The sequence below is a fragment of the Pollachius pollachius genome (genome assembly GCF_949987615.1).
Source record: "Pollachius pollachius genome assembly, chromosome: 11".
NCBI lineage: Eukaryota > Metazoa > Chordata > Actinopteri > Gadiformes > Gadidae > Pollachius > Pollachius pollachius.
Window position 1 is genome coordinate 3,539,441 of NC_136944.1, and position 23,013 is coordinate 3,562,453.

The following is a 23,013-nucleotide window of genomic DNA, read 5'->3' on the forward strand; positions in this document are numbered from 1 at the left end:
CAATATATATAGTATTATACATATATTATATAGATATAGATATATCATGAACATATTGTTATATTTATGATATTATATTGTGATCTGCAAAGTATTTCAGAGTCTACAACTGGCCAAGCAGGAACGGATGAAACAAGACTCAAAAAGAAACATATAATATATATTTTATTTCAGTATATTACATTCAACAGCTACACTTTCTTAGGAGTACCCATACAACTGGGTACTCAAAATAAATACCACGAAATACATGGTTTGGTGCCTCCACTTCACATATACATCACTGTAGACCAGACTCACACATCACTGTCACAGTAAGCTCTGTACACTCTGTGTGGTTATTTACAGGTGAGCAGGGCCAGTAGAGCCCTTATGATGAACCTCCTCTCCTTCCGAAGCACTGAGCTCCAGACATTAGCTTTAAGACTGGACGGGACACTGAGATTTGCCTATTCCCTGGAAAACCTCCCATCATGCCATTGGATTAGCTTTTCTCAATCGATAGAATCTTCTTTTTTTTTTGCTCTGTTGCATATTTTTCAGAAATCCGATGTTGGATGGTGTCTGTCGAATATAACCTTCTAACCCACAGCCATCTCCCGACCGCTCGCGTTCCTACGACAGTTCACTCTTATCACCACTCGTTGAGCACAGCGCTAAAAAATCCACAAAACTGGTCGGTGCCTTTGGTTCAACACTGTGAATAAGCTGCCACTTCTCTAAGCAACTAAGTTCCAAAGTCAGTTTGGTTTAAAGTGACGAATGCTGCGTCCAATCTCCAGCCCCCAGCCCCCTGGTCCCGCCCCACCTCAGAGCTGTGGTCCTGCCCCTCTGGTCAGAGCCTATTGGCTGTGTTCTTCTCCGAGCTGAGGATAGAGCCGTGGTCCCGCCCCCCCTCAGATCCTATTGGCCGTGCTCTTCTCGGAGCTGACGAAGGAGCCGTGGTCCCGCTCCCCCTCAGATCCTATTGGCCGTGCTCTTCTCGGAGCTGACGAAGGAGCTGGCCTCCCAGCGCGAGGAGCGGAAGGCCCCACCCCTGAAGCTGGCGTGGCGCTTGGTGAGGCGGTAGATGCGGCGCAGGATGGCGCGCCGCAGCAGGATGTAGACCCAGGGGTCCAGGATCTGGTTCCAGGTGGCCATCCGGACGCCCAGCCTCATCAGGTGACTGTAGTACGTGATGTCGGCACCCAGGGCCCCCCGCCACGACCGGCTCACTGACATCAGGCCGAACACCTGCAGGGGGGGAGAAGGGTCAAGGGTCAGGGGTCACGACAGACTAACACCTGCAGGAGGAGGGAAGGGTTAGGGGTCAGGGGTCACGACAGACTAACACCTGCAGGGGCACAGACTGGTTAGGGGTCAGGGGTCACGACAGACTAACACCTGCAGGGGGACAGACGGATTAGGGGTCAGGGGTCACGACAGACTAACACCTGCAGGAGGAGAGAAGGGTTAGGGGTCAGGGGTCACGACAGACTAACACCTGCAGGGGGACAGACGGGTTAGGGGTCAGGGGTCACGACAGACTAACACCTGCAGGAGGAGAGAAGGGTTAGGGGTCAGGGGTCACGACAGACTAACACCTGCAGGAGGAGAGAAGGGTTAGGGGTCAGGGGTCACGACAGACTTACACCTGCAGGAGGAAAGAAGGGTAAGGTCATGTTAGAGGTCAGGGGTCAGGAGAGACTGAAGGGGTCGGACTAAGCACGACGACGTTAGAGGTCAGGGGTTATGAGGTCCTAGGGTCGTACTAAAACACGTCCGATAGATAGCTGTTCATCAGGACGTGGACCGGTGTGTTAGACAGACCCTTCGGTTGGGGTCATGGTTATGTTCCAGTATGGTAATGGAGGCGTATATGAAATAGCTCCCTCCCTTGCCGTGTGCCCCCCCAGGGGAACATCTTATAATTCATCATTAAGAACTACAATTGTAGTTATAAAATAATCATTGTTAAATACGTCACATTCTTTTTGTTTTGTTTTCACTCTGGCTGTCTGTCTGTCTGTCTGTCTGTCTGTCTGTCTGTCTGTCTGTCTGTCTGTCTGTCTGGCCGTCTGTCTGGCCGTCTGTCTCAGCCTTTCTCTCTGTCTGTCTGTCTGTCATCCTGGCCCCTCTCCAGGGCCGGGGGTCTAAACCACCCAGACGTCACTTTAACGACGTCCTCGGACCCCTCAGATCAACGCCTCTGAAGGAGACAGTAGATCAGCAGGGAGAGTCTGACAGCTATGGGGCTGCTGGTTGAATCCCCTCCTGTCTCAAGCTGCTGAGCTGCTCTTGGGCAAGGCATCATAACCTCCCCTGACGAGCTGTCACTCTGAGGTGTGACAGCCGCTGGTGGTCAGATGTTTGAACGGGTGAAAGTGAGGCTGAAAATACCTTTGGAATTCCCTTTGTTACCTCGAGCACAATGACATAAAGGCAGTCCACTAACCATCATATTTAGAAGGTAGATAACAATGTATATTGCTATATTAAAAATAAATATTACTATTTAGAAGGTATATTGCTATACTTATTTAGGTGTATCACTACAGTAATATTTATTCTTAATATAGAAACATTTTATATATATTGAATATATCTTACTTTATTTATTATATTAATAAATAGTAGGTGTATTCAATATTAAGCATTAATAATATTAATAAAAAGTTGCACTTATTTTGTACACAGCTATATTAAAAATGTAGGCTGAATATTCCTGGATGTGGAAAGCATATGTCTTGTTGTGATTATTGAAACCTTACTATTTACTGATGACTAAGACTGATGACAAATCTGCTAATATGATGACGATTTTGTGAAGGTTGGTGTTTAGCCCACTTTCTCGGAAAGACTCAATCATCACCCCTCAGGTCTAATTCTCCCTCACACTTGGCTTTAACAACAGGACATTGTTTCATAATTCTGTGGTTGAAAACGTTTTTTTCGTTTGGAAACGTTTGGAAAATCCACATCTATAACAAAGCATTCTTTTCATACTTGACACAGCGACACAGAGCACCGTCCTACACCGACAACAAACTAATCACTGCTGCGTTTCCAGACGCATGACGTTGTTCCCAGACCTACCAGCAGGGGGCTCCAGCAGATGCAGGACGTCACCATGATGCCCAGCAGCTGCACCACCATCTCGATGTCATGTGACTTGGCGGAGCGGCGCTGGGAGCAGCTGCGCTGGGAGCAGCTCCGCTGGCGGAGGCGGGCCCTGACCAGCGTCACGCCGCTCACCGTGTTGCACAGCAGCGAGACGGAGAGCGAGGCCAGCCCCAGGCCGGAGAACAGCCCCACCAGGGCCACGTCGGGGCTCCCCACGGTCCCCAGCACGTGGATGAAGCACCAGGTCCCTGGGAACTGCGGACTGTAGGCCCCCAGGCGCAGCGTGGGCAGCAGGGCCACGCCCAGTGCCCCGAGCCAGATGAGGGCCACGCCCAGCTGGGTGCGGGAAGTGGTGACCAGCCGCGCGTGGAGCAGCGGCCGCGTGACGCCCAGGCAGCGCTCGGCCGCCATGGCGCTGCCCAGGAACAGCGGGCACAGGCCGAAGAACACCAAGCTGCCGCCCAGCACCAGGCAGGCCGCGTCGGGTGGCTCCGGGGTGCCCTCCAGCCCCAGGCGGGACCATGTCAGGTAGGGCTGCTCGATTATGGGAAAAATCATAATCACGATTATTTTGGTCAATATTGAATCACGATTATTCAAACAATTATTTTTGAGTTTGAAAACATGTTGTATTTATTCAGCATGTCTCTCCCAAAAAACACTTTGCAACGGAGAACATAAAAAAATACACAAAATGGTCAAAAAGAAATTGTTCCAATCTAAAATAATAGACAGATAATTATCCAGCTGTTCTGCCCTTTCTATAAAACATTGAAAAAAATAATCCAAAAAACTAGATTATGTAAATTTTGTGATTGTTTGACCCAAAAATTTAAATTGCGAACAAAATTCGATGAATCGCCCAGCCCTACCGTCAGGTAGAGCCGCAACACCAGCGCCCCCGGGATGACGTGGCCCACCAGGTCGGTGGCCACCAGTGAGCTGGCCAGCAGCAGGAAGGTGGCCTTGGAGCGGCGCCGGAAGCGGTTGTAGGCCTTGGCGAGGATGAGCAGGGCCACCACGTTGGACAGGATGCCCAGCGTCATGGACATCCCCGCCGCCGTGGGCACCTGCTCGCTGCCATTGTGCCAGCGGGGACCGGGGTCCGGCGTCGGGGGGGCCCCCAGGCTGAGGTTGGAGAGGAGGGAGGAGGCGTTGGAGCGCTGCATGGCCAGCTCATGGGGCCTCCGGGGGTCAGAGGCCACTGAGGGGGAGAGGTGTTGAAGGTCAGAGGCTAGACACACACACTGGTTGACCCTTGAAGGTCAGAGGTCAGACACACACACTTGTTGACCCTTGAAGGTCAGAGGTTAGACACACACTGGTTGACCCTTGAAGGTCAGACACACACACTGGTTGACCCTTGAAGGTCAGACACACACACTGGTTGACCCTTGAAGGTCAGAGGTCAGAGACACACACTCGTTGATCCTCGAAGGTCAGAGGTCAGACAAAAACGTGTTGACCCGGTTTCAGCTGTGGAGCTTAGAGGTGGTTTGTGGAGTCTTGCTTACACGATTCGTACCGCAGACCGCAGACATTATGCATCGCACACAATACCACTCAGACAAACACTGAAGGTCAAACACCGGAACCACGAGAAGAGAAGTTTAAGGACACGACCATTAAAATAACAGCTGTTTATAATTGTATTATTAAATAATTGTATTTATTTAAATGTTTATAATTGTATTATTATAAACTCCTGGTAACAACATGACAGTCACCTTATTGTTAAGGCCAGGGTTGGCAACCCTAGGCACGCGTGCCACCACTGGCACGAGGCAGCATAATCATTGGCACACTTAAAAGAAAAAAATATATATATTTTTTTATCATTATTATTAACAATTTTCACAGCACAATGCGGCAGCATAATCATTATTACAGATTTCTTTTGCACTTTATTCTGTTTTGGGCATTTCCTCCCAGTGCAAATATGTTTAAATTAGTTACAGAAAGCAGTGTTCTGAAATGGGATCAATTAATAGTTTTTAAACCTATGTTGTGAGTAAAAGAGAAGAAAATATTTAAAATATTGTTGCAAGTGGCCTGTATGCATCACCTTCACATGGTTTTGCAAAGCTGTACATGTCTTAAAGATATTGATGTGGATGGTTCCAACATTCTCATATATTCTCGTTTTTTAAATTTCTCACAGTGCAAATATGTTTTTGATTGAGTTTCTGAAAATGGTGTTTTAAGATGGGACATAATTTGTAAGCTCATGTTGTAAATATAACAACCAAAAAAACATTTAAAATGTTGACGCATGATTGTGGACTATATGGAAATAGTACAATTCCAGTTCTTCTGGAAATATCTTTGGTCGCTGTGTCATAATTCAGCTTAATTTTAATATATTGTTGCCTAAGGCACACTCATTAACGAGAAAACTGGCGTCAAACTGGCACTGCATGTTGAAAAGGTTGCTGACCCCTGGTTTAGGCTACTTACTCAGGAAGGATACGTATGTATTTTTACTCTAAACTAAATGTATCATAGTTATATTAATTTATTACAACATTTTGACACATTAATCAGATGAACCGAAGCTCCTGCATTCTTCGACGAGCTCGGGTTAATTTCCAGCCTGGGTTCGGTCGAGTTCAGACGTGTTTAAAGATATCACTGCGTACAAAAGTGCCTTTGAATTCTTATGTAAGCCTGCTGCATACAAGGCCTACATTCAAACATAGGTCCGATGTGGCATAGAGGTGGGGATCATGTCATGTCTAAAACTTTTAAAAAAAAAAAACAGGCTCTTAAATGAAGGGGCTGAAGGACAGATTGAAGTGTTTCTTAAAGATTTAGTGTAATGAAAACAAACAGATTACTGATAATCAAAGGGCCAGTATTTGGGTTGAAGCTACATTTCTTCTTCTTAGAACTATGGTATAACAATGTGGTAGGCCAAATGTTTAGAAAATATGTGTTGTCCTACGGTTCAAATATCAGATTTAATGTCAATCAAATGCAAAATAGACTTCTCTGAAGGGGATACTGAATTATGTCTTTGCATAAGTTTACCAAAGACTGTTTACTGCCTTTTACGCAAAGTGAAAGTCAGATGATTTAAACTCTTATATATTTTTTGATTTAGGGTTACATCTTATAATTCATCCTTACGAACTTTAATTGTAGGTCTAAAATACCCTCTATATAAAAAACTATTATTATGTAGAATTAAAAAGTCCGATCATTTGTATGTGTTGATCAAGGTTTAACTGCAGGTAAAGAGACCTCCGGTGGCGGTGCGGTTAGATCGGTACAAAGGGTGAAATGTAAACGGATTAGTGACTCAATATTAAAAAGTTTAAACTGATATTGTTGGACACACCTTCTGCGAATCCTGTGTCAGACAACTTTTATATTAGGCATATTAACTGAAGGCCTGCATGAGACAAATGTGGCCCTACCAACAAAAGTCGAAAAATATAAACCCGGTTTGCAATGATCATGTTTTAAATTAAAAATGTGCTTATTAATGACAACGCAAAACATTTAAATGCTGGACCCCACGACACGCACAAACTTAAACACGCAATAAACGGCAGGCGTGTTAAAACCAATAAAACTAACCAACCTTGTCAGCTTCGAGTTCAATAATAAATCCATTTGTATTCGTCTTCAGACATGTCGGGAACAAGTTGTTAAAATAACCAGCAAAACCTCACACACACCGTGAACAGACTTCCATCTCCGTGTCGATGGATGGCAGAGTTAATGTGGTCTGTCCCTCCTCCCGGTCCAGTAAGACCCCCCTCTCCTCCTCAGGTCCCTGTGGGCGGTCGCAGAGAGCGACCAACACGCAAACAACACGAGTGTTGCTCAACCCTGCTGCTCTCTACCGCCTCCTACCTCTCTTTATAACCCCCCTAGAGGCGTCCCGTCCAATCAGCACTGCAGCTCTGCGTCCACAGACACTAGTTCGGGTTATAATATTCCGTCAGCCTGCTCAAGGTTTATGAGAAGAAGTTAAAACAATAACTACAATTGTTGTTGTGCATGACTATTGCTCAAATTGTAACGGATGCCTGCAAAAGTATCCAACAAATAAAAGTGTAGAGAAAATATAAACACAACACTTTAACATGTTCAAATAGTCTCTATTGAAATGTTAGAAGTAGGGTTTCAACAACAAGACAAACCACAATGATTTTTTTTGCATGATTGTTATATGTATACATATTTTGTGATATGGATTTTCCAAATAAAGGGCCTTCCCAGACCCAAGAGGGAGCCCAATGCTGGGAACACTGGTGAGCAGAAGATTGATCTGCCCTCTGGTCTCACCTGACAGACCTGACCGTGAACATGGAGGGCTGTGATTGGAACGTTTATATGGGTAGTTCGGTCTACATAGTGGGCATTCCTCTGACAGGCTTTCTATTGGCCTGTAAAACCAGTGAAACCCACATTCAGAAGAGGAACTCGACACAAACAGATGTGGATCTGGACACAACATATAAAATACACAGCATGTATTCTGGGTTGCAAAGTGGCCCACAATGCTTGATTGATTTCAAGAACTGTGATTGGTAACACTGAATGGGAAGGTAGATCTATTCTGCTTAACATTCAAGGCCTTCTAGTGCCTTCAGCGCCTGAACAGAAACCCACTCCTTTATTCACCTCTCTCTCTCTCTCTCTCTCTCTCTCTCCTGACGGACGATTCAGAGCCGGTCTTTTATTAGGAGGAACGAGGGGAGACAGGATGCCCGTCTGTCCCTCGGTTTAACAGACCAGAGCCCGTCTGCCCCTTGGTTTAACAGACAGACAGGAAGCTGTCTGTCCCTCAGTTTAACGGCCCTGGGCTGGTCTGACTGTGGAGAGAGAGTAGAGAGTGGCAGCGGGGCGGTCCACCGCAGAGTGTTTACACAGACAGAGGGACAGGCCAGGAGCCCGGGGCCCATGAGAGCGGGCGGCCGAGTGCCGGGCATTGAGCCATTTTGCTTAACCTCAGGGGCCCGCTTAGGAGCCAGGTGGGGAGCCCGCACTCAGGGGCCCTCTCAGGAGCCCGCTACGGAGCCAGGTGTGGAGCCAGTTCTCAGGGCAGTTTTCCGAGCAGGAAATCATCCCTGCTCCCTGCTTCCTGCTCCCTGCCTTCAAGCGAATCACTCACTATGTGTTGGGTCTGGATCTGACAGCTCCACTTTGGTCAATTAGTAATAAATCAAAATGTTCAAGGTGTTTTTTCCTGTACCAGAAAAATTCCAACCAACTGCCATGTGGGAACCACACCCATCCGTCACGGCTCGTGTTGCGGCCATCGTCACAGCAACGCAGACGTGATAAAGAGCCCGAGGCACTTCTTGGGAATGAACAGTATTCGATGAATAAAAGGGCCCCTGGATATTGTTGATGTAGGTCCCACTCACAAAGGAGGTGCTCTGGGGACCAGAGCTGCCGGAAGAGCACAGAGTCATCTGATCCCAGATGGAGAGGGAGACATAAAGGGGAACGCACGATACACTGTGCCTTTAGACCACAACATGACTGCAACGACATGTAGCATGGCTCGGCCCTTTGGGAATTGAACCCCAAACCCTGGCAGCGTTAATGTCGGTGAGCTTGCACGATTACCTCATTGTTTATTAGACATGGTTTATCTAATCAATATACTACTAAAATACAGAGCTATTACCCTTTTTTGTACATCTTGCACGTTTATACACATCTTATACACAGCTTGTGTAGAACTTATCCGACGAGGGCCGAGAATAAACACGATGTTGTTGGTGTTTGGGATCCTGAATGAAGTGTGTGTTCCGAGTGGTCATTACACGGGCGTGTTTTTAACTTCTCAGTCATTCTTTCATAAACACCATAAACTGCTACTGAAGGGGTTGTTCCTCCACCCTCCTCCTCCACCGCCCTCGGCCGAGACAGAGGCGGAGGACCATAAAATGCTTCTGAACGGGTTGGTCAAGCTCGACCAACCTGTGCTTTGGTCACTGACAGGCGGTTGTCTGACACTGCTGAAGGTTGCAAGTGAAGAAGAAAACATCCAAACCCTGGCTCTGCTCAATGAAGCCTCTAAGAACTTTAATCCGGCCACTTCGGTCAGTTCCACGCTCGTTAAGGAAGCTCGTCTGGACCATAAACAAAATGGTTGTTGAGCTGTGTCTGGGTCGCTAGTGCATTCTGAGTCCACATTCTGCAGAAAGGCCTTTTTTGATGGCTTCTTTAATGGCTCTCATCGCTCTTATCAAAGAAAACAAACTGAAAGGAGAAGAAAACAGCCGACATGAAGGTCTGGCCAGCTGTGTCATGTAGTTCAAAAGTTATCTTTGCAGCACATCTTTGTGCTGCAGAGCAAAAAAATGTAAACCGAACCAGGACCTGTTGGTCTGCGCTGGTCGGTGAGTCATCGAGGGGATACTCATCCAATAGGAGGAGAGCTCCCCTCCCCTCAACTAGCTCCCTTCCTGTGGACCACACTGAAGAAAGGAGGACATGGCTTCTCCCCTGGAACACAGTGGTGGTGGTGATGTGGTGATGGTGGTGGTGTGGTCGTGGTGGTTTGGTTGTGGTGGTGTGGTGGTGGTGGTGGTGGTTGGGTGATGGTGGTTGTGGGGGTGGTGTTGGGGTTGGTGGTGGTGTGGTTGGTGTGGTGGTGTGATGGTGACTGAGAGCACAAAGGCCACCACACACTTCCTCCTTCCTCAGATCGGAACACAGCGCTGTCCTCTACCACACTACATCTACAGTACATCAGACCACACTGAGGTGAAGCCTACTCTCCGTACCGTCTTGGTGGTCTGAAGGAGGCTGTGTTGTACAGCGAGGATCCATCGGTGGGACTGGAGACTCATCTCTCCCTACAACAGGAGCTGAGCAGAGGACTGCCGGGTCCAAACCATGACTCAGAGAACCAGACCGGCCTCCCGTGGACCGCCTACAGACTCAGCACTAACCTTACCTGCTCTGGATGGTCCAGTGTCTAATGAGCCTCTGCTACTGTGAACCCTGCGTGATGAATGATGCTAAGTGACCGGTGATGCTGCGACATGGGGGATGCTACGTGACGGAGGATGTTCGGAGGAACAGCAGGCTCAGGGGTTAGCTGAGCTGGATTTCGTTAGCAGACATCAAGGAGTATGGCATCGTAAGCCACCTGAAAGGTCAGCCTGTCAGAGGAGCCGCCGTGATGAAGAGCTGTTGATGAATGACGCCGTTATTCCGGTAACTGCCACGCCCCCCCCCCTTCATCACCCAGAGGAGAGCAGAGTCTGATCCATCCCCCCCCAACCCCCCTGGAGATGTTGAGGTAGCAGGTGGTTAGTTTAGGTGTTAGGTTAGACGTGGTTACAATTTAGAATAAGGTTAGAGATGGTTAGTTTAGGTGCGAGGTTAGAGATGGTTAAGTTAAAGTTTAAGTTAGAGATGGTTAAGTTAAAGTTTAAGTTAGAGATGGTTAAGTTAAAGTTTAAGTTAGAGATGGTTAAGTTAAAGTTTAAGTAAGAGATGGTTAAGTTAAAGTTTAAGTTACAGATGGTTAGTTAAAGTCTAAGTTACAGATGGTACTGTACTGGCCCACCCTGCTACACTATGCGAGCTGGGCATCTCTCCTGGCACACCAGGTTGGAGATGTGGAACCGGTTTATTGCAGGGTTGTTTGAGTTGTGACGGTCAAAGCAGGTGTTCAGAGCTGGCCTGTTCTCTCTCTCTGTGTTGATGGCTGGTTGAACCTGTGACCAGGTTGGTTCAATAAACAACAGGTGTGCAGCCTCACCTGCTCCAGAGTCACCAGTGGTACCCAGGCTGGATGCTCCAGTCATCACAAACACTTCACTCACTTTAGGTGTAAGGTTGGGTTGGATAGGTTTGAGGTAGGGCTAGGGGACATCCACATGAACACACGGACACACACAAGCACACACACACAAGCACACACACACACACACACGCAAGCACGCAAGCACACACAAAAGATTTGGCTGTGGTGTTAAACTAATCATTTTCACACAGTAAATCCTTTCCCTAGCACATTGTAGTAGGCTAGATCTCTAAACAAACATTGTCTCTAACAACAAGTCTCTACTGGATAACTGTTCCCTGAGGTTCTCTCTGTAGTAGCTCACATCAGATTCAAGATGATGGTACTGGCATACAAGGCAGTCGATGGAACTGCCCCTGCCTACCTCCAAGCATTGGTAAAGTCACACACCCCAGCTCGATCCCTCCGCTCAACTACCTCAGCTGAACGTCTGGTACCGCCATCGCTAAGAGCAAGCAAATGTCGATCAACAAAGTCACAACTTTTCTCTGTTTTGGGACCTCAGTGGTGTAACGAGCTCCCTGCCGATGTCAGGATCGCAGAGTCGCTCACCAGTTTCCGCAAAAGACTCAAAACTCACCTGTTCAGAGTTCACCGCGACTCTGCATAGCTACCCAGCCCCTTCCGGCCACCATTGTATGTTGTACGTCCTGGCACTTAATGTACGCACTTATTGTAAACTCTTAATCTAACATCTGCAGTAGCTGCTAGCATTGCTGCACATGGGGAATGGGTTAGCCTAGCGATTGTTAGTACTTGCACTTGGCTCTATGAACATCTTTACTGTACCGACAGCGATATATTGTTTCAGTTCTTATGACAAATGTACTCATTGAAAGTCACTTTGGATAAAAGCGTCTGCTAAATGCTCTAAATGTAAATGTAAATGTAAGTTCGGGGAACTGGACATCATTGACAGGACACAGAATGTTACGCACCTCTCTGGGTTTGAACATTCCTCGAAACATTTAGGATTATGTAATCACACAACACAGCAGAATATAAAGATAGTGCTAGTCGTTTTATAATTGAATGCGGAAATGTTACACATTAACATTTGTCATATCGTTAATGCGTTAACAGGCTTATCTGCAGTGTGTGTTTGTTTGTGTGTGTGTGTCTTCTCCAGATCGCAAGTGATTTAGTGCATTGACTGCAGTGTCTCAGTGAGTGCACGCAGGGTGATCAGATCTCCTTCCTCACTAGACACTGATCTGACTGGATATGTAACTCATGTTTTATTCCTCTTGGGAATGAGGACGCGATAGTGATTTATTTCGGGGTAGGAATGACCTTGAAACGTCTCTGATGTGAATCTTCCGTAGGAAGATATTTAGTGGACTTCCTCTTCAGCAGATGAACCGTTGTGTTAACAGTGGGACAGGAAGGACATCAGATCATTTGGAGGACAGGAAGTACAGGAGTGATACCACAGAACTGCTGGGCTTTTACAATAAAAGCCTTTAAGCTATACAAGGTCTATTTTGGGGGTTGTGGTTTGACTCAGTCTACTGTGTGCAATCTGCTGTGATGCTTTCAATAAATGTGCTTCTAGTTAGTTTGATAAAGTTGTATATATATATATAAACCCTTTGTGTGATGACAGCATCACTAACCAGGCATTTCCTTTTGGAAGTAGAGCACATTTTACCATCGGTCTAGAAAGACACATGATGTCTGGAAAAAGCATTTTGAAACCATTAGAGACCACCCAAAAAATTACAAATGCAAACAGCAGCAGTCATATAATACCAGTTGCTCAGGTGGAAAGGATTCTCCCCGCCCGTACTTTGTGGTGCATTTTTGCTATTCTGCTAAATTCTACAGTACTACGACTCTTGTCAATATAGCAGCATATCACAGACCAAGAGTCCCATGATGCACTCTGATACACAAGCCCTATTCTATGAATCAGGCAGCTTGAATAAGTTGAACAGAAGAGACAAACAGAGCTCCATTACCACTGCTGACGGGCGCCAAAGCATCAAATGTTTTATTTGATTGGTTTCTCATCTTTCTCCTCCAAACAAACACAAAGACCACCATATGAACTGTAATTATGGGCAATTCAGTCTTCTTACAGGAAATGCTGCCTGCTCTTCCAAAGCTCCTTGCGGGGTCCTTTGGCATCATGTAATATTATGCTCTGTAAACAACTCCTTCAATTGGCTTTATGGTTTAGTGTTGGTTATTCACTATTTTCACTTCACTGGTCTGGCAGCAAAAAATACTTATGTTACATCCCTGACCTGTAGCGTTAGACAAGGTAGTGTTGTTACATCATGACCTGTATCGTTAGACGAGGTAGTGTTGTTACATCATGACCTGTATCGTTAGACGAGGTAGTGCTGTTACATCCATGACCTGTATCGTTAGACGAGGTAGTGCTGTTACATCATGACCTGTAGCGTTAGACGAGGTAGAGTTGTTACATCCATGACCTGTATCGTTAGACGAGGTAGTGTTGTTACACCCATGACCTGTAGAGTTAGACGAGGTAGTGTTGTTACACCCATGACCTGTAGCGTTAGACGAGGTAGTGCTGTTACATCATGACCTGTATCGTTAGACGAGGTAGTGTTGTTACACCCATGACCTGTATCGTTAGACGAGGTAGTGTTGTTACACCCATGACCTGTAGCGTTAGACGAGGTAGAGTTGTTACATCCATGACCTGTATCGTTAGACGAGGTAGTGTTGTTACACCCATGACCTGTAGCGTTAGACGAGGTAGTGTTGTTACACCCATGACCTGTAGCGTTAGACGAGGTAGTGCTGTTACATCATGACCTGTATCGTTAGACGAGGTAGTGTTGTTACAGCCATGACCTGTATCGTTAGACGAGGTAGTGTTGTTACACCCATGACCTGTATCGTTAGACGAGGTAGTGCTGTTACATCATGACCTGTATCGTTAGACGAGGTACATTTACGTTTAGGGCATTTAGCAGACGCTTTTATCCAAAGCGACTTACAATAAGTGCATTTGTTACAATAAGTACATTTGTCATAAGAAGTGAAACAATATATCGCTGTCGGTACAGTAAAGATGTTCATAGAACCAAGTGAAAGTATTACAATCGCTAGGCTAAGAGTGAAAGAGAAAGAGAAGAGAGAGGTGTGTGCAGTAAACAAGTCATTAGTCTTCTTTTGTCCATAAGCCACTTGTAAATAATAACCACCATAATTCACTTTGATACGTCCCTGCATTCTCCGGCCGCCTCTCACCCCACAATCAAAAGACCATAAAATAGATCCACCAGCCAAAGGACTGGATAATATCCAATCAATACAACTATTACAATGATTAATAGTTTCATTGGAAGTTCATTTGGGTGTTGTTGAGGTGGCGATACTTCCTCAACTAAAACCACCGCTAGTAATGAGAGCCAACTGCCAACATGTAACTGACTTTGTCAGCTTCCTGACTTTGCTAAATAGGCAGCCTTAGCTCCGCCCAGTCAATCAAGCCTATTGTTCACACCTTGTGACCGAAACTAGACTCAACGACCTTACTATCAACAACAACACAGCAAAAACCAACACTGCAGAAACTAGGGTTAAAGTTAGTACAACCGATTGCAATGCCAAACACTATAATTCTTAGCTTCAGGACTCACCACAGCTAGATATGAGACAACCTTCTTAAAGACAAAATGTAATGTAAATGTGTTGTTACATCATGACCTGTATCGTTAGACGAGGTAGTGTTGTTACATCCATGACCTGTATCGTTAGACGAGGTAGTGTTGTTACATCCATGACCTGTAGCATTAGAAGAGGTAGTGTTTCCTCTCTACTCGCTCTGAACTCCCATGTTTCAAGCTGATGTTTGATGCCCTGTCTGCATGGCCCTTGATGATCCAGAAGTTATTTTATGTAACAGCACAAAGCCTGAGAGCCATACCAAAGACGCGGAGCTACGCCTCATTATGGAGATAGTATATCAAAGGGGCGGAGCCATGCCTCGTTATGGAGATATTATACCAAAGGGGCAGAGCTATGGCGCGTTGTGGAGAAATTATACCAAAGGGGCGGAGCTACGCCTCGTTATGGATATTATACCAAAGGGGCGGAACTATGCCTCGTTATGGAGATATTATACCAAAGGAAACCAATTCTCTGAGTGGATAAGCGTGCATGAGGGATTTTAATAAGGGTGTTTTTACGGTGGCTGCTCTACACTTTAATTGAGTTTAATTTAAACCATTCCAGACAATTGTTTACAATTTCCTCCTGCTGGCCGAGTTTGTATCCTGGGCCTCCATCAACATGATTGGTCAAGAAACTAATAAGCTACAGGAAGTTAGACGCCCGGTTCACCCTGATCTGAGCTCGCCTGCCATCAGACTTTAGATATTAATCTAAAACTTTATTTGTTGAACGAGAGGTGACTAGGGTTCACAATGTAAGAGAGAGAGCGAGGGAGAGCGCGAGAGAGAGAGAGAGATAGAGAGAGAGAGAGAGAGAGAGAGAGATAGAGACAGAGAGACAGAGACTGAGAGAGCGAGACACAGACACAGAGAGAGACAAAGATAGAGAAATCGAGTAAACAAGTCATTAGTCTTCTATTGTCCATAAGCCACTTGTAAATAATAACCACCATAATTCACTTTGATACGTCCCTGCATTCTCTGGCCGCCTCTCACCCCACAATCAAAAGACCATAAAATACATCCACCAGTCAAGGACTGGATAATATCCAATAAATACAACTATTACAATGATTAATAGTTTCATTGGAAGTTCATTTGGGTGTTGTTGAGGTGGCGATACTTCCTCAACTAAAACCACCGCTAGTAATGAGAGCCAACTGAAAGCCAACTTAAATAAGTAATGTTTGATATCAGGATCTCAGGAAGAGCTGGTTGCTATGGGTAGGCCAGGATGCTGATGACTGCTTATGATTTTGTCTGATTTAGACAAAATTTAGATCTGCTGTTGACCTTCACACTCAAGCTAGATCACACTCTAGTTGGCTGATTTTTTAAAGAAAAACCAATGGAGGCACTTTTGTTTCTCTTGCAGCAAGGCAAGAGAAACAAAAGTAGGTTGGTCATCTTTTAATACTAAATGCCACTAATGCACAGCCTTACGTAAGATACAGCAGAAACGATTTACTCAGTTTCGGTTTGATGCAAGATAGTTGCATCTTGAAGTAAACAAACACTGGACACGACATCCTGACAAGGCTCATCAGACCACCGGGGTCCCCGTGGTCCACCAGGAAGCGACATCGAGAGCACAGGCAGAAGAGGGGATGTCGATCCGGAGTACGAGCTAGGCTAAGCAGACAACTGCATAAGCCTTCATTACCGAGCCTCTTCGTCACGAATGCAAGATCACTTCCCAACAAGATCGAAGAGCTGGAACTTACCATATCCACACAGAAAAACATCCAGGACTGCTGTGTTATGGTGATCACTGAGACATGGCTCACCCCAACCATCCCGGCTGAGGCTATCAAGCTAGCAGGCCGCATAGCACACCGAGCTGACAGAACACCAGACTCCGGTAAGAGCAGAGGAGGGGGGCTTTGTGTTTACACAAACACCAACTGGTGCACAAACGTTGTGACAACGGACACATACTGTTCGCCAGACGTGGAGTATTTATCCGTAAGATGTCGCATCTTCTATCTGCCGCGCAAATTCACAGTTATCATTATCACTGCTGTTTACATACCTCCCGATGCTAACACCAAAACAGCTTTGGACTCCTTGCTAACTGCCATTAGCAATCAACAGCGTGACCACCCTGATGGAGTCTATGTAATAGCAGGTGATTTTAACAAAGCCAACCTAAGACTGTGCTCCCCAAATTCCACCAAAATGTACACTGTCCAACAAGAGGGCGTAACACACTTGACAATGTCTACAGCAACATCAAGCATGGGCTGAAAGCATCACCCCTACCCCACTTTGGGCAGTCTGACCACATCTCACTGTTCCTGATTCCAGCATACAGACCACGTATCTGCACAAGCGGACCCACTGCCAAAGTCATACAAGTGTGGCCAGAGGGGGCTTCTGAACAACTGTGGGACTGCTTCAGTGATACAGACTGGACCATATTTGAAGGGGACAACATTGACACCTACTCATCCTCTGTACTGTTTTACATCAAATGCTGCATGGAAAACATCACTACCACAAAACAGATCCGTGTGTTCCCTAACAACAAGCCGTGGATGACCAGGGGTGTCCGACTCCTGCTAAAAGACACGCAACACTGCTTTCCATTACGGTGACATGCAATGGTACAAGGCCGCCAGGGCAAACCTGAAGAGGGGAATAAAGGATGCTAAAGCAGCATACAAACAGAAGATTGAGGACCTCTTTAGCAGCTCTGACCCCCGCCAGGAGTGGCAGGGGATACGTCACATCACCAGGCAAAATAACACCAGCAGCACTACCAGTGGAAGTGCCTTGGAGGCGGAGCAGCTGAGCTGGTTCTTCGCCCGCTTTGAGGTGGAGGGAATGACAACCACCAATCCGGCACCAGACACCAACAACCAGACCCTCGTCCTTCAGCCTGCTGACGTCACCCGCACTCTCCGCAGGATCAACACATGGAAGGCAGCTGGCCCAGATGGCCTCCCAGGACAGGTCTTCAGAGACTGTGCTGCAGAGTTAGGGGAAGTATTCACAAATATCTTCAATCTCCCTCTATCACAGTGCACTGTCCCCACCTGCCTGAAGACATCACCATAGTTCCAGTTCCCAAACAGACTTCAATAACATCTTTCAATGACTATAGGCCTGTAGCACTGACACCTGAAATCATGAAGTGTTTTGAAAGACTGGTTCTACAACACATCAAAGCTGCCCTGCCACCCACTCTGGATCCTCATCAATTTGCATATCGAGCCAACAGGTCAACAGACGACGCCATCTCCACGACCCTCCACTCCGTTCTGCGCCACCTGGAGCTGCAGGGGACCTATGCACGGCTACTGTTTGTGGACTACAACTCTGCCTTTAATACCATCGTCACCAGCAGACTGTTCTCCAAGTTGTCCTACCTGGGTATACCGCTCAACCTCTGCCTTTGGATTAAGGACTTCTTGACAAACAGGCCACAGGCGGTCAGAATAGGCCCGCACCTTTCCCCCACTCTGACTCGGCACAGGGGCCCCACAGGGTTGCGTGCTGAGCCCTTTGCTCTTCTCTCTGTACACACATGACTGCGCTCCATCTCACACTACCAACACCATAGTGAAATTTGCAGATGATACAACTGTGTTGGGACTGATCAGCAAAGGTGATGAGTCTGCTTACAGAGAGGAGGTTCAAAGGCTGACAGAGTGGTGCTCAGAGAACAACCTGAGCCTCAACATCAAAAAAACGAAAGAACTGATCATCGATTACAGGAAGAAGCAGGACACACACACACTCCACTACACATCAATGGGGAGACGGTGGAGAGAGTGTCCAGCTTGAAATTCTTGGGCATACACATCTCAGTGAACTTATCATGGACAATAAACACCACAGCAATAGTAAAGAAAGCACAGCAGCGGTTATACTTTCTCCGCACACTCAGGAAAACCAATCTCTCACAACAGCACCTGAGGTCTTTCTATCACTGCTCCATTGAGAGTGTGCTCACCTACGGAATCCTGTTGTGGTATGGTAGTAGTTCAGCTGCAGACAAGAAGTCACTGCAAAGGATTATAAAAACCGCCCAAAACATCATCAACCAACAGCTACCTTCCATGGACACCATATTCAACTCCCGATGCTTGCAGAAGACACACAACATTCTGAAAGGCTCATTCCACCCTGCCAATTATCTGTTAGAACTGCTGCCCTCAGGGAAACGTTACAGGTTCATCAGAACACGCACCACAAGATTCATCATAGATTCGTCACCATCACCATACTCAACTTTGACCGGAAAACAAACCCACTAGTTCTGACAGCATTAACCAGTGATATCCACACCTAATGCAAAGCTCTGCACTTTATAGATTTTGCACTACTATTTTAAGGCATACAATGACACTGAGTTGATTGTATATTGTATGACAACATGAATGTAGTGAGTGAATGAGATGATGAGAATGTATTTTTTTTTATTGACTATTTATTATGTTACCTTTCTTTTTTTTTAATGAGTCCAGTACATGAGTGCACTGCATTTTGTTGTATTACTGTGCAATGACAAATAAATAAATCTAATCTAATCTCAAACCGAGCAAACCAGAGGCAATATTTACCCCATGAAGAGTTTTGGTCTGGAAGTTTCCTCAAAGTATTCAAATCCTTGTTGAGTTCAAGTTGTTTGATAAAGTATAAACGTATTATAGCTCATATAGTTAAATGGTTATAGCTCTGGTGTAGAAGAGGAAAAGACTGAAACAACTCTGAACTCTAAGGTGATGTGCCCAACATTGATGACTACAGTCATCCAGCTGTAGTAACCGCAGGGAAACATAAAGCTGCACCTAAAACAGTCAGCCAGGGAAACATAAAGCTGCACCCAAAACAGTCAGCCAGGGAAACATAAAGCTGCACCTAAAACAGTCAGCCAGGGAAACATAAAGCTGCACCTAAAACAGTCAGCCAGGGAAACATAAAGCTGCACCTAAAACAGTCAGCCAGGGAAACATAATGCTGCACCTAAAGCAGTCAGCCAGGGAAACATAAAGCTGCCCCAAAACAGTCAGCCAGGAGATATAAAGCTGCACCCAGGGTCAGCCAGGGACGGGACCCGGCCACGGGAGTCTGGTTTACAGAATCATTGATGCCGTTTTAGATTCCTGACATTTGGATTATTTCTAATTCTTTTTTCTTGGTTGGGTTGTGAGGAGGAATGCTCTGCCCCATTGACCCACCAATGATGGTGTGGGAACAAACTCTTGGGTCACTCAGCACCTGCTCAACGGCAAGAGGAGTGGACAGAAGGCAACTTCAGTTGAATGCCAAACTAAAATTAAAAGCAAATTGAATGTTGACTTTAGTATATCGTATATTTCTATGAAGGCAGGACCCTTGGTGAATCAGATTATGTTATAAATTATATTTGGTATGAGTGAGGTTAATTTGTTATTAATACCGTTAAATCTAGGTGGGAAATGTCATTAACTTCACTATTGACTTTAGAACACAGAACGGTCTGCCCTTCCTTCTTCCTTTCCATTTGAACGGCTTTCCCTTCTGTATGGAACGCTAGTTAGCATTCCTAGCAGTCAGCATGGAACACAAGAGTGAGTCCATCTGAACGAGGAGGGTGGGGAGCTTCTTGGATCTGTTTGACCTCAGGAGACACACACTAACACACTGGGATACTTGGGTTGGAGGGGTGACGGTAACACAACCCACACACACACACACACACAAGCGCCAATGTTTTCTCATAAATCATAAGCACATGGGGACATGGAAACGTTGTGCGTTCACCAGCCAGAAAGATAAGGGCTGATCGTATTCTGCCCAGCCTGGGGCCGCTGCCCAGCAGGAACTACCAGGCACTAACACAAACTAACACAAACTACCAGGAACTAACACAAACTCAAACAAACTACCAGGAACTAACACAAACTCAAACAAACTAGCAGGGTTCAGTGAGATTCATCTCAAGAAGAAGTGCGTTTAAATATATTTATTGAGAATAATCAACACATCTGTGTTGAATTAATACACGTGTAAGGTGATATTCAGTTGTGTTACTCAATAAACGTTTTTTTTTTTGACAGTTACTTGTTTCATGCGTTCTGTTAACATGTGTCAGTGTATATCTAGACTAACCACTATAGAATCACCTGGATGGTTTACACTAACACTAACCTTGATCTGCTAGTGCCCTTAGGAGGGGAATAACCTAATCTAAATAACACATCATCAGAACATCATGCATGTGTTGTGTTCGGGGGAAGCAGAGTTTCCCACTCCTTGGTTTGCATGTTTCTAAAAGTCGACGTGGACCTTGAACTGGGTGTTTTCTAACCCAGAGCCCAGACCAGCAGAAAGAGCCCCATTCACAGCGTGCCAGTCAGTCAGGGAGCCAGCCAGTCAGCCAGAGCCAGTTGGCCCTTCAGCCAGCCAGCGGAAAACAGCCATCCAGGGCAGCAGTGTCCTCGATCACTACCAGATGCTGCTGCTCGCTCCCTGGGAAGACACACGACCACAGCCTCCTCCTCCTCCCCCTCCTCCTCTTCCTCCTCCTTCTCCTCCGCAGTGCGGTCTGCATGTCTTCCTCCTCCCCCTCCTCCTCCTCCTCCTCCTCCTCCTCCTCAGTGCGGTCTGCATGTCCTCATCCTCTGACACCGGTGGGATTAGTGATCTGTAATGTCTGATCCGTGTTGATGGATCCGCTCCTGGGAGGTCTGTGGAGCCGGGTGAGGGTGTGATGTTTGGTAGTGTGATGAACAGGGAACTGGTCCGAGCCGCCTTGATGTTTGCTTACATATCAGAAAGCCCTGCTTTACAAGGTGTGATGTTGATGTCTCTCAAATCAACCCATGTGGGAGCATGAGTTTTCGTGACCGAATAACTGAAGTTATGAGTACGCTCCGTGGTCAATAACAGCAAAAACATGGGTCAGAGGATGGCCATATACATAGAGTACACATAGACTACACATATACTGCACATGTACTGCAAATAGAAGGCACATAGACTGCACATGTACTGCACATGTGCTATCCACTGCACTATAACCTCTATCCTTGCTGTGAGGTCAGGCCTGATACAGCCCTACTCTGAGTCTCCATCCTCAACAGGCTCCAGTCGCTTCATCTTTGTTATCTTTTTCTTCTAATATCGCCCCTGTCTTTTTACATTCCTGTATTATTTTGTACTATTCGTCTTTATCTCTGATGCCTGTTTGGGCCCTCGAGGGGCCACAGGACCATCTCTCCAGCCCCACTGCGGTGTTACAATCCCCTTGCTGCTCCCTGCCCTGGCTCTAACTACGACATCACAAGAGGAGGGGAGGGACCCAGCCCCAGAGACCGGGGTCTGGCCTGGGTCCAGAGCGGAGGTCTTGACGGTGCTCAGTACCCAGCAGGAGACTGACGGGCTGATTGATCAAACAACGATTGATTATTGATCATCCTATTTGTAGGCTGTGGGCCTCCGTCCAGAGAACAGAACACACAGCGGGGTCGGACAGGAAACCCTTTAAGGTGGTAATGGGAGGGGGGGCAGGGTTCAGAGAAGTCTGGTTCATATTCCCAGGAATGTCGACCACTACCTTGAACACAAGAAGGCAGAGGGCCACTCCCCAAGATGAGCTCCTCCCTCCCTGCAGCAGCAGGAGCAGCAAGAGGAGCACAGCAGCAGGAGCAGCAGCAGGAGCAGCAGCAGGAGGTGCATCAAGAGGAGGAGCAGCAGGAGGAGGTGCATCAAGAGGAGGAGCAGCAGGAGGAGGTGCATCAAGAGGAGGAGCAGCAGGAGGAGGTGCATCAAGAGGAGGAGCAGCAGGAGGAGGTGCATCAAGAGGAGGAGCATCAAGAGGAGGGGCAAGAGGAGAAGCAGCAGGAGGAGTAGCATTCCCCGCAAGAGACTGCAAGGCCAAACCTCTCCTTCAAGGATTAACAGTCCTCCCACTGGAGCCAAGAGAGGGGTGGGAAGTCTGAATGTTTCTGTGTGTTGTTTGTTCTGTAGTTTGACCTCCTGAGCCCTGGGAGCCATTACAAGAGTGTCAGGAGGAGGTGAAGGAACAGACAAGCTGTGGTTCGTTGGCCACTCCAGAAGAACAAATTGCAGCGAGGTTGCGTAATAGTGCAGGTGTCCGTCTGCACACAGTCTCCACACAGCACAGTATGCTGATGTAGCTCCAGAGAAGGCTGGGTTTAATCAAATCCAAACATAAAGAAAGAAACAGACACTAATGATTCTGTTCTTCAAAGGAAATCACGGGATATGCAAATGAGGACATTCCATCGTGTATGCCGACAGCACTGAAGGATAAACACGATGGAGTGTTGGCTTGTGTTTAATGATGTTTGGTCGACTGTGGTCCTGCTCTGACAGGCTGCTCTGCCACCAGTGGAACTCTTTGCAGTTTCTGTCCACCTTTTCTGACTTCATTATAAATACCACAGAATGGTGAGGAGCATCGTCAACATGTTGGTTTTGGTCGCTGAGTTTCGCTCCAAGCTGCGTCTTTTAAACAGGAGA

General features: G+C 46.5%; 1 protein-coding gene across 2 annotated transcripts; it reads right to left on the bottom strand.

The window, feature by feature from the left end:
• Positions 1 to 146: 146 nt before the first annotated feature.
• ptger1b (prostaglandin E receptor 1b (subtype EP1)) lies at positions 147 to 6,879 on the bottom strand. Of its 2 annotated transcripts, none has more exons than XM_079745963.1 (4): positions 6,786 to 6,879; positions 3,975 to 4,306; positions 3,076 to 3,636; positions 147 to 1,233 (listed from the first exon to the last, which is right to left on the bottom strand). In XM_079745963.1, exons 2-4 carry the CDS (start codon positions 4,269 to 4,271, stop codon positions 958 to 960), a joined length of 1,134 nt encoding a protein of 377 aa, XP_079602089.1. In that variant the 5' UTR covers positions 4,272 to 4,306; positions 6,786 to 6,879; the 3' UTR covers positions 147 to 957. The 2 variants fall into 2 exon arrangements, with proteins under 2 accessions (XP_079602089.1, XP_079602088.1); XM_079745962.1 differs by having other exon boundaries at positions 6,689 to 6,860.
• Between the last annotated feature and the right edge of the window lie 16,134 nt (positions 6,880 to 23,013).

Bases quoted from the DNA above. Each gene is read 5' to 3' on its own strand.
- ptger1b (XM_079745963.1), bottom strand. From the start codon at position 4,271: ATGCAGCGCTCCAACGCCTCCTCCCTCCTCTCCAACCTCAGCCTGGGG. The intron at 3,637-3,974 runs GTAGGGCTGGGC...ATAATCGAGCAG, and splicing joins TGTTGCGGCTCTACCTGACG to CCCTACCTGACATGGTCCCG. The intron at 1,234-3,075 runs GTAGGTCTGGGA...CCCCCCCTGCAG, and splicing joins TCTGCTGGAGCCCCCTGCTG to GTGTTCGGCCTGATGTCAGT.